The sequence below is a fragment of the Bombus flavifrons genome, chromosome 6, assembly GCF_040668555.2.
Source record: "Bombus flavifrons isolate JBK064 chromosome 6, iyBomFlav1_principal, whole genome shotgun sequence".
Lineage (NCBI taxonomy): Eukaryota > Metazoa > Arthropoda > Insecta > Hymenoptera > Apidae > Bombus > Bombus flavifrons.
In genome coordinates, this window is record NC_138447.1 from 4,678,569 (window position 1) to 4,697,639 (window position 19,071).

General features: G+C 29.0%; 2 protein-coding genes across 6 annotated transcripts; both read right to left on the minus strand.

The window, feature by feature from the left end:
* Positions 1–622: 622 nt before the first annotated feature.
* Positions 623–9,481, minus strand: LOC138181060 (CDK5 and ABL1 enzyme substrate 2). Of its 3 annotated transcripts, none has more exons than XM_069115599.1 (10): positions 9,060–9,481; positions 7,642–8,019; positions 7,423–7,546; positions 7,078–7,196; positions 6,782–6,820; positions 6,126–6,211; positions 5,944–6,050; positions 5,752–5,858; positions 5,457–5,661; positions 623–5,351 (listed from the first exon to the last, which is right to left on the minus strand). In XM_069115599.1, the coding sequence occupies exons 1-10, from the start codon at positions 9,479–9,481 to the stop codon at positions 5,211–5,213; spliced, it is 1,728 nt and encodes a 575-aa protein (XP_068971700.1). In that variant the 3' UTR covers positions 623–5,210. The 3 variants fall into 3 exon arrangements, with proteins under 3 accessions (XP_068971700.1, XP_068971702.1, XP_068971701.1); XM_069115601.1 differs by having other exon boundaries at positions 623–5,368; XM_069115600.1 differs by lacking the exon at positions 6,782–6,820.
* Positions 9,459–18,751, minus strand: Ubr1 (Ubr1 ubiquitin ligase). Of its 3 annotated transcripts, none has more exons than XR_011173433.1 (4): positions 18,431–18,751; positions 17,911–18,128; positions 10,135–17,703; positions 9,459–9,872 (listed from the first exon to the last, which is right to left on the minus strand). XR_011173433.1 is itself a non-coding variant. In XM_069115594.1 (3 exons), exon 3 carries the CDS (start codon positions 17,669–17,671, stop codon positions 12,359–12,361), a length of 5,313 nt encoding a protein of 1,770 aa, XP_068971695.1. In that variant the 5' UTR covers positions 17,672–17,703; positions 17,911–18,128; positions 18,431–18,751; the 3' UTR covers positions 9,459–12,358. The 3 variants fall into 3 exon arrangements, 1 of the variants encoding a protein (XP_068971695.1); XR_011173432.1 differs by having other exon boundaries at positions 9,459–10,032; XM_069115594.1 differs by having other exon boundaries at positions 9,459–17,703.
* Between the last annotated feature and the right edge of the window lie 320 nt (positions 18,752–19,071).

The following is a 19,071-nucleotide window of genomic DNA, read 5'->3' on the forward strand; positions in this document are numbered from 1 at the left end:
TGCCTCTTCGCTTACAACCGATATAATTTTATCTGAGTTTTTCTTATATAAAGTTAATCTTTTGTAACATTTTTAGTAATCAATTACTTAATGTAAACGCGAACCTTGGTATTTGTTCTTTTAAACTAATTTGAAAGGTGAACCCTGTAAAGGTAGCAAACGAAAATCCTCCAAAATAATTTTACTTGTAATTGTCCGCGAAATCATTAAAAACTTTTCGTAGGCAATACGCCAGTATGAACGCGAGGAAAGTTAATTTCTGAACCATCGCGAAGAGGACATAAAGTAGCGTTTCCGGATGGATTTTCGCGCGTGGGCACCGGCACGCTTTGAAGACTCGCGTCTGTGCGCTTCCTCCTTACATCTTCGCGCGTTCTTTTCGCGTTAGCCAACTGCGATTCGCACGTCCGACTAGCGTGAAGTTTCGTCATCGCGTTAAAATAATTCGTTAAACAAAAATGTCTTGAATTTGAAATTACTTCAGTACTATCGTGTTTAATATTAAATAAACATATATAAAGGTAAAAAGTTTTTTTTTAAAAGGCAAGAAAAAAAGAGTTTAAAGTAGGAAAAATTTAAATTAGGGAGCTATCTAAAATTTTTAACACAACTTTTAAATATCTTTCTTCAAATTTTATTTGTATTTATACATTTGTTATCCAATTTATCTTAAAAGAGTCGTACACAAACTATCAATCGCTGTTTACAACATCCTATGATACTATATTGTAATGTGATAAAGTATCTTGCAATTGACTCGTACCGTGAGTGCATACAATTCAGATGTTATTTTCAATAACTTCTTCAGTGAATCAGTAAAAACAGCTGATCGAAATGTGATAAGCATAATTTGCGTTACACAATTTAAATATTTTTTATACATTCATTTTTATCTTACCTACGCTTGCCGTGGGAAGAAAATGATTTTATAAAGAAGTTTCACATGTCGCGCTTACCAAAAACTGTCACTGAAAGAGTTCGCAAAGAGTAATGTTGATTATAGTATGAAATCGAAATAAAACGATCATTTTAAATTTGTGAGCGACTGAGATTCGATCGATTTCTTCTTTAAGTAGTCACAGCATTATTATATTCGCGATCTCACAAAGCATTTTGATGTAACATATTGAGAATGCATCATTCGCAACTGTAATAAATTAAACGTTAATACGAATACTTTTTTTAGCATTACGCAAATAAAAACTATATCACATAACGTAAAGGACTACTTTGCGTAAGTAGGTACATAGGGGTGTGTGTGTGTGTGTGTGTGTGTGTGTGTATATAGAAATCTCTGATGAACAGATACTTTTGAAATCGTTGATCCATTGGTCAAATCTTAATTCATTGTCTACCAAATCGTCATTTATAAATGTATGTCGTATCAAAGTCCGTCATCTTCTAGATTTCCATTCATAATTCTACCGGCTAACTATTACATGATGGGAGTTTTTCACGCTGATTAAGAAAAATCGAACGAGGCAACTGAAAACTGGTTTCGTTAAGTTTTCAGTCTTAATGCTATCACTCTGTACAAGTATAAATAAATATTCACGTGAGCACGCACACACAGGACATGTATGAGATACATAAGTACGTACAATAATAAGTATGTACAATATTTGTTGTATTAATGCGGAAGTTCACAATTGTAGTAGACTATGTTCATTTCAACTAACTTTGGGAGAACCAGCTTGAAAGTATCGAATAACAGACAGTCAAAGGATCTTCAATGATTTCAATCGAATTACCCTGAACATGATATTTTATGATATTATAAAACTACATCACTTAATCTAATGTTAAGAATTATATACAACACATCTCGAATATTTTTACTCAAATCAGTCGAGGATGAAAGCAAATTGAACAAAAACGAATATTTATAATTGTTCCCCAATTTAAATAAAGTTATGTAAAGTAAATAATTAATAATGGCACAAACTTGAAACTATGCTCAACGATACCCGAATAACTTTAATTCAAACTAGAAATAAAGAATTGTGGGGCAAGTCCACTTTGACTGTGAAATTATTGTATATAATATGTATAATATATGTATACCTACATCTATAACCTAATTACTAAATCTCACTAAATATATTGGTTCGTAATGAAAATCACAACATTGCTTTATTGTTACAGACAAGGATAATGATTTACCATTCCCATGATAGTCATTAAAAAACGATAATCAATGATACTATAAATATTTAGAATTAACATTAAAAAATAATAACCCTCAATTCTGAGAATCAAGATTGTGTAATCCTTGCCAGCAACGTGTCCTTACAATAATGAAATCCTGCGAATCGATATCCAAAAAGTCTATTAAAACACAATATGGAAATTCGATATTACGATAATTAAAATTTAACAGCAATAGCATTACAAAAATGTAGTTTGTACGCATACCTTTTTATGTACAATGAAAATACATACATACGACAATTTAACATTTAATCTTTATGTTTTTGTACAAATAAACCTCCTTCGATAAAAAGCAGTATTTATATGAAATTTTCTGCAATTTCTTGTAATTTCTAAAAAAAATTAAGTTATGTAATTAATATAGGATGAACACTATAGATTTATGAAAATTATGAAAATTTAAGATATATACTGATTTGAATTATATATTACTGGCATTCAGTTGCATACGTAAACTGAAAGAAATACACGTAAAAAAATTTTTTTTAACAATTTTCTTCTAATTTGAGCGTATATTTTTACGCGTAATAACAATCTCTTGAAATAATACAGTCAAAACCTGTCCTAAATATTATTAACATAAAAAATAAAAACTTTTAAGGCTTTCTTCACGCTCGTTATTTTTTATACTATAACAATTATTATACTATTTATAACAATAAAAAAATATTTACTATTCAATACAGATTAATCAACGAATAAAACTAAAGATATATATAAATAGAAATTTTTATACACAATAATTTTATACACAATCTCTATTAAAGTCAATATAAAGATATGACATCGATATAAAAAACATTATAAATACTGCCGACAATTCCTACATATTTTATAAAAGTACCCTTTTCATATTATTTAATGCTAACACATATTTCAAAATTTTAATTTACAATTAAAATTCTATGATAAAGCATGCACAACCAAATTTTGTTGTGAAAACAGTATTTAAAGAACTGAAATACTTTGGTGCTTCCTTATGTATGCAAATGAAAGCTAAAACATAAAAGCTGAAACATAAAAGAAGATCTGAGTAAAGTTAATTTTATAGCAAAATATTCCTCTGAAAATTTACAAAGTGCGATTACAACAAATATGCAAAGAGTTTATTATAGCATCTCTCTGATGTTTTACTTTACATTTTAAGGGATACTTGATAATATTGATATACATCACACGAGTTTTGAATAATTTATAATATGGTTTTTGTAATTTGTTTAATCAAGCAAGTAGCAACATATATATTATTAGTGTGCATACTTCTCAATATTATAATTTACATGAATCTAAATTATAGATACAATCTCATATATTTCAAATGCTTTGAAGAGGTTGTAAGATATAATTGAATTAGGAAAATGATTGTAACTTTTTTATTTTGGCAAACTGTTATTCATGATTGCAAAAATTAGCACTTTAAACACATCCAGTAAGTAATAATTTATTATTACTTAATATTGTACAATCATTTTCTGTGCCAACTTTATTTCATAAAAATGAACCACTCTAAAGGCTATAAACAGAAGTAATTAAACTGAATTGTGAATTGGTTTGACTAGATTAAAAAAAATGGGAAAAACAAGAAGAAAGAACGATTGAGTTTTCATTCAAAGAAGATTCCACTTATGTCAAATATCTAATAATATATATATAAAATACAATATATTAATAAATAATATATAATATATTTGCCAATTTTTCTTCTATTCATCCTATTAATAGCCAACAAACATAAAAAAATAAGACACTGTTTGGGATTTATCATTTTAAAACATCACAAGTTTGCTGCAAAAGCAATTAAAATAATGAATAATAAGAAAAAGTATAACTTAACTTCATAAATATTTTCATTACATTTAAAACAAAGTACTTCAGTGGTAGTTTCATCTATAATTTTTCTATTCTTCAATAATATTAATTTTTATAATTGGATGTTTAATAATTATCTTTTCCCAGTAAATAATGACTCTATAATTAGATATTTATCATATGTTAAAAGAATTACAAAACTAAAAGCAATTTAAAACAACAATAAAATTTTCTAATATTTAAATAAAATCTTTAAATGTTTAAATACATATTTTAAAATAAACTTTTCGTGAAACAATAAAATTTTATGCAACTTTTTTAAAGCACGAAAATCTTTTTTTAATATCTATAGTAAACCTTGGAACTTTAAAAGCTTCGGAAACATAATTTCATTTATACATTATAAAAATTGGAAGAAGCATTTACATTTATATGATTAAATCACTATAACTGATATCTCTAAGATTTAAAAGCACTCTATTGACTCTAAACTTAGCATTTGTTGTTTCCTCTTTATAAGTTTGTCAGATTACCTACCACTTTGTATAATTAACATCATCTTTGTGTATAAGTTATTGTGTCTCAGAAAGGAATTATTAACTACGCTAAGTACTATACATAACGTAATTTTTTGACCATTAAAAACAAATTAAAAATTATATAAGTACTTAAAAGATTTGAAAATATTTAAGTGTTTACAATGTTTCAAAAGTATACACTGTTATTTGTAATTCTTACAGCTTGTTACGCATAATAATACACAATGCAGCAATTTCCGCCATTCCGTACAATTACTCTAATTACAAATACGCATGTTTATAAATTTACGAAGTATTAAACAACTTTATCATATAAGAGCTTCGTATTATTAAAGCTCACTTATTGTAAATAGTCATATTAAGAAAAAATGAAATATTTTGTAATATCCCTTCTGTAATTATTCATGCCTATCAAGCTGTTTATAACTGTAACCAACATATTATTTTTTTACGATATTACAGAATAACAAATTAGTTAGTAATCATAGTGTATCTATTCGCTTTTAAATTCTTATTCCCTTTTACTTATAATTTTGTACGTTATTATATAAAAAAATTCTATGTATTGTACTTTTCATAATTGTTTCAGAAATTTTAACTTTATGAAGAAAATGTTCTGGGCCTACGTAAGAAAAACGTCGTGAAAGAAGGTCAAGATTCGTATATTAATCTCTGATAATGTGGAAATATCTCCCATGTTGGAAGATGTAAACCAAATTCTAAGGCCACCAAAACAGCAAATTCTGATGTAATTAAATCCTTGCGGTTTAGGCGAAATACACTTTCAATTCTCTGTAAATCGCATAAAACTTTAATCCAAAAGTATTCCCCATATAATATTGATTCACATAATAATATAATATATTGATATCAAATGTTTAAATATGAAATAAATACCTCTATTAATGATTTGAGGACATCACCCTTAACATCATTCAATTTTGCTGCAAGAAGCAAACATGCACCAGCACATAATTTCCGCGTTTGTTTCGTAACAACATTTCGAAGAATAAGTTTTTCAAAGTATACATAAGCCATTGCTACTGTTAGGAGATCAATACCATATTCCATTTTTGCTATTTTCCTCATTTCTCGTTTTAAACTATAGGTATATATCATTGTAATATATAAATAAATATAACATAAAAAGTACTACATACTTATAGATAACGTCATATTTTTTAATACTAACCTTCTTAATTTACTCAAAGTAAGTTGTATATGCGGAAATTTTTCTTTAAATTTGTCATTCAATTCTTTTTTTAAGTCAGATGGTCTTACATAATCGATAACTGATGCCTATATAAAAAATGAAAGATAAGTAATTACAAAAAAATATATTATTGTACATTATATAACAAGCTTATAAAATATGTATATATACCATGTATGATGTAAATGTAAGCAGTGTTCTATGCTTTCCAGCTATGAGTTCCGGATCATCCAACAAATTAGGATTGTATTGTAATGATTGCTCATCCCAATCATAAGCTATAATTACAAAAAGAAATATTTCATAATCATATATTATTTTGTTTACTACTTCAAATGATTTATACATTATACCTTTAGAATCAGTATTAAAAGATAGTGGTGGAGATTCGGGCGTTAAATGCTGAGTACGATATGTAGCTGTATCATATGATAGACACCTGGAAAAGGTTTCAATGTACAAAGCACAGCATGGAAAAATAACAAACACGTATAATTTGTTATAACCTCCAAATATTTTATACATAATACGGCATAATAAATCTAAGAATAACTAATAAAAATTAATTAACATATATGCGTTAAAAATGATTATATGTATACATATAAATGAAAATGTACATGATATGTATATTAATGATGATACGCAAATATTTTATCTATTCACCAATTCTAAAATGAAAGTTTCTATTTTTATTAAAGATATAATATTCACACAAAAGTAATTACTTTTCATTAACAATAGCAATACAAATTCAATTATCACTCAAATAAAAATTTTTTTTCTATATGTATAATAAACATATTTTTTTATTTGAAACTAATCATACAAATCCTGTATTATAATATATGTGCTATGTATTTAGTGTTGAAAAAAATATACATAGTTATATATTAATAAGAATTGTCTATGCCAAATTAATTAACAATATAAATTATAATTCATATTTTCTACTGTATACAATTGTAATATAAATCTTTTTTTAGTACAATATGCTTATATGTTTTACCATTTAGAGTGATCCACATTCCATGTAATAGTTTTTGTCCTGCAAAATATGGTTGAAAAGTTTCATTACAAGACAAAAAAAAAATGGTGCAATGCATATTCTGTGAGAATATATAAGTGAAATATGGAAGATGAATGAAAATATGTGAAACAGGAAATATATAAAAATACTATATTATATGGAAAATTTTTTCAAAATTATGTAATATAATATTACAAAATATTTGTACTTACGAAATGGGGATAAAATACTAGACAAAAGTGAAAATATATTAAGTAATTACACAAAATAAATACCTTGAAACTACAGGATGTTTATTAGGTATAAGTTCTATTGCCTCATTATCACTAAAATGTAACTTCTTGTCCTTTTGAAACTGTCTAGATGGGACAAGCAACTGCCCATAAGATATTTCCTAAAAATATTCAAAATTTAAGGAATTTGAAGTTATAAGTTCATTGCATATAGAAGGTGATCTTGTTAGTTAACAAAGGCAGTGTTGCAAATCAGACTGTGAATGACATTCTCCAATATCAGCTTCTTATAACAGATCATATAAAACAATATAATATTATCACTATAATAACAATGCTTTTGAATTAACTAGTAAAAGAGTCACCCTGTATTATTTAATTAAATACCTGGCCGTCTTTAGCACGCTCTATTCCCAATAAACCAAAAGGGTCAATATTATCATTAATTGCTGATAATGGTCTCTGTGAAGATATATTTTTTCTTCGTCCTGTATCTTTACGTAATTCAGACCTACAAGAAGAAAAGATCTATAGTTATACTATACTACAAGAAATATTATGTATTTTAAATATAGCATTATTCAATTTTTATTATAATTATCTTACCAACTAGATCTTTGTCCTTTATTATATGGAAGAGCAGAAAATACTAGAAATGGCACACGTTTATTAGAAACCAAAACCAATCTATCATCTCCAAACTTATAACCATTTACAGGTCGTTGCATTAAACGCAATTCTCTTGTAACTTCTGGTATTATGCCACTATTTGCAGAACCAGATTGTATATTATTTGATGTCTTTGATTTTGATTTTGAGGATTGTGGTTTTGAACGTAAAGAACCAATACTTTCATTGGAACTGTTATATTGATGCTTTATATCTTCCGAAAGAGTTGATGTTTGATGAGTTATACGCTTTTTATATTGTAAAGAACCAACTCGCCTTTCAGGTAAAGAATATTCACTGCCAGTTGTGCCAGTACTAAGAAACAGAAATAAATACCTTATATTTTCTATTCCTAATAATATATGAATATTGCACAAAATGTTATTACTGAATGAATATTACATGGAATATAGATTTTATTAGTTCTAAATCTATCATCTGATGTACATAAATGTTAATTTTATATGTAGAGAAAGTTATAATAATTTTAAATGAACTACAACATTGAACATTTGGTACTTTGGCTTTATACTATTGGATCATATCATTCCAGTATATAACTTATTTAATATTATTTTGGAAAATAAGGCAAATACTAGTTAAATGTGCTGCTCTCTCTATATATCCTTATGTTGTATCTTTTACATTCTTCTTATCTTTTTCTTATCTTTAATGAATATATTTCCTACTTGTTTTATAAAATCAATAAAATCAATACTGATATAGATTACTACCAATGTACAAAACATTAAAAATGATAAAAATGAAAGACATGTTATTAAGTATATTACAAAATATATAACATATTGAATATAGAATATTAACTGTAATAATTGTAAGAAATAGCTATGTAATAAAAAAGAAGATTATTTTGATAAAAGCATTGTATATTACATAACTTTTAATAGAATTCTAATTTGTTATTTAAAATTTATTCTTTAATTGCATAGATATAGATAATAATCATAAAAAATGAAAATTATAATAATTATAAATTTTATTAGAAATGAATAATTATATCAATTGATATTATTCTAGTTATATAAAACGATTTATTTAATTCAATAAGGGTATATAATAAAATCAACAATTTAATTATTTATATGTAAGAAGGTTTATGTAATATTTATGAACAACTCTAAGTAGTATTTATCTTACTTATTATCTCATAAAGAACATCAAAACAACTGAAGGAAATCTTTATAATATAAACAATCGATGATTTAGTTTCTGTAAATACACACACCTCACATAACAAACTGCGAAATTACAAAAAATCAAGCCTAAAGCTAATATCTTTGGTAAGGTGAAACAGAGTATAGGTTACATTTAAAGAAATTCAAGCAATTGTTTACCGTTCTCTGAATGAACTATGAAATCCAGTAGAGAGCTGTGGATAATTTCTTTCTTGTTCTAAGAATACAGCTACTGCTGCTTTTGCAGGAGTCAGTATCCCGTCAGAATTTGAACTAAATGAATTGTGTTCACCACTTTTTGGCACTAATTGCGGAGAGCTTGTTTGCTTTGCAGATGAGGATATTAAATGCTCTTCTGTAGAGTCATCGACAACTTCTTCAGTAGAAACAGTCAAATCAGCCTGACGAACTTCAACCTGATGAGCCTGACTATCACTCAGGGTACGTGCATGAGCAACACTATTCCGCGATAGAACAGCTAATTTGGTATCGCGGTGGCTGCCATCGAGAGAAATATTCGAAAGAAATGTTAGGGCGGCCAACCTTCTGCGTGAATGATTCTTTTTTAAGGCTGCTGCCATTCCACGGTTGACCGTATCGATAGACCGGTATTACCGAGTACCAACGTAAACGACCAGGAAAGAGACGGACACTCGACAAGGATTCTTTTGTCAAACGAGGACAACTACTAGGATCACAATTCATTATCACCGCTCGTACACTTAGTCCTGACATTTTCCATTAATGTGCTCACACAGCGCACGTAGATACGTGAACCGGTGTCACTCATCATCGTACTGATTCCTCTCATAAGATTAAAAAACAAATCCTGCTACCAATAAAACAATCTTCCTTCCTACTACGCAACACTGCAACCCATTCCCTTGTCGGCTGAGTATAGTACCCTCTACTTTCTTCTGCGACTGCGCGTTTTCTCACATGTGTTAATATCGAAATATATTGACGAATTTTCTAGAAACGTTATACTTTTCTTTAACAAGATTTTTCTTTTTTTCTCTTCTTCTTTAAAGAGAAACAAAAAATTATTGTTGTCATACATTTTATGAATTTTATAAAACTTCATCATGCACATTATTTTAGGAGGTTAATCACTAGGCTGCCTCTGTAATCTCTATTTATTCCAATGTTTATGGAATTTTATTTCTATGTTTCCACTACTGTATTGAATATTAAAACTAACAGATGAAGATGCTGATTTTGTAAATATAATTACCTCTTATTTCATTGCTTTTATACAGAAAATTTAGTTCATTGTGTTATGCAGCTGTTTCAGTGGTATTGGATATTGATATTGTCATTCAGAAAAATGAAATGTCTAACGCATTAGAAAAAAGATGAAACTGGTTGAATGCTTGTATCTTTGTAGAAACCACAGTCCTCTGTGGTAAAAATCATGCCTTTCCTATATAGTAACTGACAAAGCTGATTAATTTCGACTACATATTTTTAAATTAAGAAACATGACGAAAAAAAGCTACGTATAAAGCTATTTCTAGCTTGAAACCGAAGCCTACTTATCATTTATTTATATTAATCCCATAATCAAGGTACAGTGCACATTTTAATCAGTCAATTACAATTGACTTGAAAGACAGATGTCCTCATACATGTTCAATATTTATGAAACCTTCGACTAAAAATGACTGAAATCAATGAAAGTTACGGAGGAAGTACAGAATCAATATAGGATACACCTGGCATACAGATGCAATTTTTTTTCGTGTCATGTCGTGTCTCGTGTCCTACATTTTGGGAATCAAGACTGTCACGAAGATGGTTCACGAGTTCACGAGTCACGGGTCACCTGACCTGATTGACCGCTGTGCCATTTTCGAGTCACATGCGACATTCGATTATAGTAAATACTTAATCATATTATGTCATACATAGTAAATAGTTAATCAATGATTTCATAATAAAATTTTGTTTTAATTCCAACCACTACAAACGTTTTAATAATATTCTACACTGAATCGAAAACACTGGGAACGATAATAAAATGGTAAGAGAACTCTGCAGCCCTGGAAGCATGACACAAAGGTATATTGAGTGATGGATCTATACTATACTTAGTCAATGTCAATACGTATATGTATTATCAGATATTATACATAATTGACAAAACTGAACATTTCTTCTCACTAATTAAATTGAAAATGTTTGTAATGTAACATAAAATAATCTATTATAAATATATAAATAATTTGTTAAGACAAAATTTTTTAATATTCGCAGATGTAAAATATCTTTTTGCTATTATTAACGTTTACTGCATACTTTTAATTAGATAAAACAACAAGTACATATTGCACGTCAAAAAAAAAAAATGATAAATGATAACGACTCTGTTATTAATAATAAAATCGTTATTAAAACGTCTTAAATGTCATTACAAATACTAATGCTATTTGTTAAAACTTATTGCATATAAGCAAAATTGAAAATAATTATAATTGCAATTTCTGGCGGTATTATTAATTAAGGATTCTAAACTTACTGAACTGATCCAGAATATAAGTAATATTTATATATATCGTATGTAAATATATTATAAACCTATGCATAAATAAATTTATATTAAGTAACTGTACAATATACAAGTTAACTCATTGCAATATTAGATGCAAAAGAAACTAATTTAATTAATATAAAAAAGTTAATCTTATACAAGATGTAGGTGTCATCAAGTTATATATTTTATCATATTAAATAAACTAAAAGACTAGCAATGAGAAAACAAATATTATGTTACAGTATTTATTTGAATTTACGGAAATAATTTTAATATTTTATGATTTTTCAACATTTATCTATGTGTGTGTGTATGTGTTGCATTACTGATTAAGAAATTCTAAAACTGAAATAAATATTTAATTACTGCAATAACTTTCAAATTTGTATATACTTGATTCTTTTAAGCATTTAACAATTTATAACATAAAATGATTTCAATGTATTTTATGAAATTTATGTGAAATGACACAAAAAGTGATGTTTATCATTAGTAGTATTTTAAAATAGCTAATACAGAAACTTTTTCCATTTATACAACTTCGATTGTTCATATGATCCTAGAATTTTGTAAACAATGTGACAATTATTCAAATAATATTACAAACTAATTTCTACAAGCAACAATATTCATACATTTATCAATAATTATAAAGAAATTTATATTTAATTTACACAATAATAGAAAATTCCGTAAACTCTGAAATAATCTAAAAGGACATTGCAACGAGAATAACATCCAATCATTTTAAATATACAAAGCCATCCACACTGTATCATCAAAATAAATAATTTCATCAGTTTCTTTCGATGATCAAACAGATAATTAACAATCATAGTATTTATTGCTATGATTGCTTCTGCTAAATATAGATTTAGTATCCATAACTAAATGTCCAGGCTAGAGCATAAAAATCCTAGAATGGTTATAGATGCTGCCACCGGGTTGACATAGGACTACTTGAAGATTCAATAGCCCTTGATATGGATTCATATAGCCCATGCCCTAACCACATTTGATTCAGTTGCCTGTATTTATCATGACACAGTCGAAGTGGATTCCCTCTTCGTAAACCTTGATCTGTTTCCCCATATTCGTCCAAGTAAGGCGGACAAGCAAACGATCCTCGATTCGAGATTCTTAGGAAAAGAATTTCACACTCTCGTATTCGTAAGAATAATCCTACTCCAGCTCCACATTTACTTGCGTGATATGTGCACGCACCGACCAGTGCATCGTTCAATTCAAATTGACAACAATAACTTTGAGAACATAACATTTCGCCACATACTAGGCACAGCGTCGGTGTTTTAGAATCTTCACGAACGCTATTTGGGCACGTAAACGACGATATCATGTTTATCAACTCACTATAATCTTCTGGAAGCTCCACTAATCTGTTAACTTTCAAAGGTTCTTTTATTATTGTGACTGTACTAGCACCAGATAGATGCATTTGAACAGTGGGATGACTTTTCCAAATATTTATTAATTTTATAATTATATCTAAATTTGGCTTTACTAATTCATCACATGTTGTCGGTAATCCCAAATATGCACAGATATTTTCATATGTAGCTCCATCTACTTTAGTTAGTTCTTCTGGTGCTGGAACATCACATATGTAATGAAAATAGAGAGCACAACATCTAAGAAAAGGCAAAGAAGCATTTGTGACTCGTCTCCATATATTAGCAACTACCTGACTGCCAACATTAATGTTTAAAACTTGAGCCAATGTTAAGATAGATTCGGAGAATGTATTTTCAGTTGTCTCTGGGTTATCTACATCCATCTCTTCATTAAAATCTGATGTTAATAATATTTTTACTATTAGGGATATAAATATAAGCTGCAAGGCATAAAATTCAAATATTCCACCAGTAATAATTGATGGTATAGCCTTAAAGCTTGTACAAAAAAGACTAGGAAATGAATTAATTAAAGGAATAAGCACTCCAAATGGATCCCAATCGAAAATACTTGGGCCTTCAGGTGAAGTTTTTAACAATAGAGTTAAAAGAGAAATTGCATTATTTTGGATAATATCCCTATCTGTCCATGTCACTTTTGTACTAGTACGTAATTGACATTTAGATCCCAATACAGCAGAAATTCTTGCAAGTCCTTCTAGACTGTCTCTTTGTCTAGATGACAAAGCACCTAATAAAGGTTTGTTCATGTCACGGAGAAGAAATTCTATAGCGTGAATACTGTATGCTGTTGATTTCCATGCTAATAATGGTACTCTTTCATCATCTTCATCTGGTTCGGTGCCAAATTCTTTTGTGTATATTGCTTGTGCAAAATGTTGAATTGTAGATATTAAATTTTCTGAAATGGATGGACCAGTTTGATTATAATTTAACTCAAACATATTTTCTACATTTCCAAGTTGATTACGAATAGCTTGTATATGACATGGAACTGGCATTATGCAATACCGACATGTCGGATCGTGTTCGTCTTGAATACATTTTGGTTTATGTAAATTTTCACTTAATCCACATCTAACTTGCATTGTAATACTTAAAGCCTCCAACCATGTACGAAAATCAAGTTCAGGTTGATTTTGAGGAGTTGGTTGTAATGTTCTTAAAGCTGGTAAAAGAGGTAAGATAGTGTTACTGAGACATTCGCAAAGTGGACAAAGATATTCATGTTTCTCCACATCAAAACTTGCCGGTTGTCGCAAACGGAATGGTCTTCTATTTTCTTTTGCAAGAACATTGTTAAAATATTCTTGCCAACAATTAACATGCATTACATGACCACAAGTACCAATATGTGGTGATGCACCAAGCTTTGCAGAAAGATATAATGGATCAGGTTCATTAGTATTAGCCCTGTGTTGACAGAGAACTGTAGATTGTTGAATAAATGCAGCTAACACCATTGCTTGACCAGCTGCTGTTACAATTTGATCTTCCTGACACAAAATACAAGTTTTATAAGTTTCTTCACCAGATATTCTGGATGTTTGTCCAATACCAACAGCAACAGGTATTTTTTGAGGGCATTTTTTTGAATTCATACTAGAATCTTGGTCATTAGATTTATTCACATCTAAAGCTGCCTCTTCAAATAATTCAGCATTCTTTTTCATAAAATGTTTCTGCATAGCAGCCATTTGTGCCATTATTCTTGCTCGTTTTTCTGCTGCCATTTTTGTTCTCCATTCTTTATCAGTTTCAACATTTTCTGTACGTGATGCAGTAGGTGTTGTACTAACATCCATTGGAGTATTACCAGCAACTTCTCTGTATTTTGTTAAAATCCATGTTAATAAATCTTTATGAGCTTCTATACGTGGAGTACTAGATAAACCTTCTAACAATTTATAGATTTTCCACTTTGCAGCCCTTGTTGTAAAAGCAAAAAAAGGATAATAACCAGATTCTTGTTCTTGAAGAGCATACCCAATAAGATGTAAAATTTTATGTACTTGTGATTCTGAAAATCTACGAGGTTTACAATTAAGTGCTCTTTCTAATACAATTTGCATAATATGTAACATAACGTCACATTGTAATAAATTAGTTACTAAACTAAATACTTCTGTTAATTTAGGAAGTTTAGGAGGTGGACAACATTGTAATTCTCCTAAAGCTTTTCTTCGTTTTCGTTGTGTTTCTTCAGAGTTACTTACTTCCTCTTTTGTATAATGATAAAAGAATACATTATATTCCGAATATAAGTGAGGTTTTAGTTCATATACACCTTTCCCTCCTGATACTTGTGAAGGTTTTTTAAAATCTGCAATATCTTGTATTACCTTTTCCATTTCAGTTTCCAAATATGTATCATCTGATAATGTTTTACTAAGCTCTGAATGAGAAAGAGGTTTAATACATAATTGTTGAATGATTTCTTTTTTCAAAATATCATCAGCAGTAACTTGTCCAACTCCAAGTACATATCTTTCTCCTATTATTGTTATAAGTAATCCTAGAAATTCTTCAACTAAAGTTTGTCTGATACTTTCATCTTCAAGATATTTGACAGCATTTACATCAAAGTCTGAACTTGCCCATTGTAAAAGATTAAATTTATTTAAAACATGGATCAAAAATTCATTACTTTCTATTAAAGATGCTCCAGCTTGAAGCAAGATAATATCTCTGTCTAACATTTCTGAACGGCATTTAACATTGTGATAAAAATATAACTGATTCAACAATGAATATCCATTCCTTTTCCACATACCACTATGTACTTGCGCAATCATTACTTGAGTTGCTAATACCGGTTCTATGATCTGTTCTAATGTTGGCTTTGTATGATTGATAAACTCTGCACACTGAAAATGTAAGTCATGCATTTCAAGATATGGAAAAAGACCTGCTAAAAATCTGGAAAGTGGGAGATGTATAGATACTGGTTCAGATGATACATCATATTGGAGACACGTTGCACTATGATCTGCTAATTCTCTCACTTGAGGTGGACCAATCTCATGTCCTGGCTGTTCATATAGCTTTCTTAAAACTAACCGAAAAGCTTTTATTAGGACAATTTGATCTGAACCACACCATTGTAATGCAAGACTAATAACTGTAGATAGTCTAATATGTAAATTAAATGCAGATTCCCACTCAGGTTCATATTCCATATGCTGACCAACTTGTCTCACTACAGAATCCATGCATTGCATACTGCTAAGTAATGTGAGCAAAAGTGAAAGTCCTTGTAAAAAGCTTTTTCTTAATTCATCAGTCCAAACATCTGGTTTGGAGCTTAGTAAATATCGTAAATCTTGGAGCATATATAGAGCTCTTTTAAATGAAGTATTAGGAGTATCTCTTTCAAATTCCAACTTTCCTGCTGCATTACATCTTCGTGAACTTTCCGAAATAAACGTGTTTAATAAGATAAACAGTACATCATGATGTGCAATAAGATGGTGCGCTAATGTTGGAACTGTAAATAATTGTACAGAGAATGAGACAATAGAAAAAGAATGATCATGATCATCTCTTATGTAATCTTTCATAATAGAACCGTAATTATATGTAAAAACAATTGCTAGAGCTCTTTTGCTTTCATATTCCATAAGCATTCCAGACATTAGTAATCTGTGCCATGCTGTTCTTGCAGACTTCCATAACTGTGAATCTTTCATAAGTATACCTTCAACAATGGAAATAACTGGTAATTTTGTATTGAGCGCAACATTACTGAAAAGCACTCTAAAACTTTCACAGGGATTTATAAATTGCTGTAACCAATGTAAAAGTAACATAGCAAATATTTGGTGAGCAATTACATGAGCATGAACTACAAGTACTTTTAATGCTCGATTGCTATGTCGCGATGTGAATTTTTCAATATCATTCTGTAATTCTTTACACTCATGGAATTCTGCACATTTTACAACAGCTCTGCCATCCCTATCAACACTTGTTACAAACTCTAATGCGTCTCTTTGTGAGCAATGCATAACACGTATAAGAGTACTAATTACTTGATCAAATGTATGAGTCTCATCATTGAAAAGAACTGTACAATAATCTCCTATACAATAATCATCATCCGCTGTATTATTAGAACACAAATCAGAAGGTAATCCAATTGTATGTTCCAAAGATAACATTGTATGGCAATATCTTAATATTGCCTCAAAAGTTATTACTGCTCTTTCTGCTATATCTCCAGGCAATTTATTTCCACGAGATTCTTTAGCTTGTATTCCAGCTAGATGTGTGTTACAAAATGGTTCTTTTTTCCAAGCTTCTATATCTCCACAATCGCAAAATCCTCCACCACTAGAAGTACCCATTCTATACTTATGATTACGATGAGCTGATTGCTTAAAACAATCTGCGCACAAGACACATGTTGAATCCACACCACACTCTCTACAACTATATGTAGCCTCACCCATTTTGAACACTTTACCGCATATCACATTATCCATTTGACTTAGTTCTTTTAGTACAATATTTGGATCTCCATTACAAATAAATTCTTTTAAAGTATTAAAAAGTACTTTTTTTGCTGCTTCTTCATCAAAAACCCAATCTAGACAATTGGTATTTCGTTGTGGACTATATATCCGTGGAACCCAGACTCTCCAATGCTCATTAAAATGGGTACATGACAGTATTCCTTTATTCATTTTTTCCATCCATACATTTACGCATGAATGACTAAAATTTTGGAAAGTAGGCAAAGATGGTGGTGGCTCCATATCTTCAGTATTTTGATATAGATGTTCTTGTAAATTCTCACTACTCATTATTGTAATTTAAATTGCCAAAACAATGTGTACTGAAATGATAAATATTGTGGATTAAAGTTTCATGCATATTTTTTAATATTAAAAGTTCTAATATTAAATTTAATATACTTTTACATTTAATATAATTTTATAATTAAATATTTATATTATATTGTAATTTATGTACATATATGCAAAACATAATGAATTTTTAAATTTTATTTTAAAAACATAAATTTGATAAAAGTTATACTAACCACAGAATCAACACAGTTCTTGATATAATGTATCAACATAAAGTAGATGCATTGTACATTGTTCTTTACATTCTTATTTGATCCAACATGTCAACATTGAATAGGTCAAAGTCGTTAACAGAATTTTATTACTCAATGTATCTTAGTCCATATAAATTATGTGATTTGATACAATTTCACTACTTCACATAATGTTCTCATTTCTATTCAATCATTATCTGAAAGTGATAGGTTACCAACGATTTATAGTCCATGAAATTTCCATACGGTATAACAGTATTCTTCAATTACAAACTTGTACTTAATCTTAACTGCCTATTCATCAAATCAAATGTCTAAATAATTCGAGAAATCGAAAACATTTTAGTTTCGTAATAGACAAAAATTAAACACTATGTTACGAAATTTTATATACTACGCAGAGCGAACAACATTTTAATCTAAAAAACTATTTTATAGGTGTAGTTAAACCTTTCGTTAAATCGAACTATTTTTAACTTTCTTTGAAGACGATACTTACTATTATGATGACCAGGCCAAGGTTAATAAAAGATATTGAAAAGTTCTTTGTTACACAAAATCTGTATGTGATCCTTCAACTATGTGCGTAACAGTGCTTGACAGCAGTCGCTTTATGATAATCGTTCGCGTTAAAGACGTGGATATTCGATGATATCAATCAACCAAGTTTTGACATTTCAAAACGAAATGATAAGCAATACTTTTACACAGTTAAATTGAACAATGCACAAGATGGCCTATGAAGTTTAGAGACTGAAATCATATATATGTTAGATATGCTTTCGTTTTAATATTTGTTCTTGACTGCAGCGCTCAAAAAATTGGCTAGAAATATATTAAATATTTGGTAATAGTTAGCAATTTGATTAGTATCTCCGATTTTTTTCAAACTTTAATATGTTGAAAGGGTTATTTAAATGAACAAAATATCACAAAAAAAGTGTTGCAAACAATATTAATAAGTATTTTTAATTTTACTCTATTTTAGAACTAAACTTATATCTAACTTTAATCTAGCAAAAGCCCCAGAAAATTTCGTCATTTTTATTTTGCGTAACACTCGAATGTCACTAGTCGGCAGCCAATAATTGCAATCAAATCTTATTTATATTTACTACCTTATCTCGTTCGACAGACTAT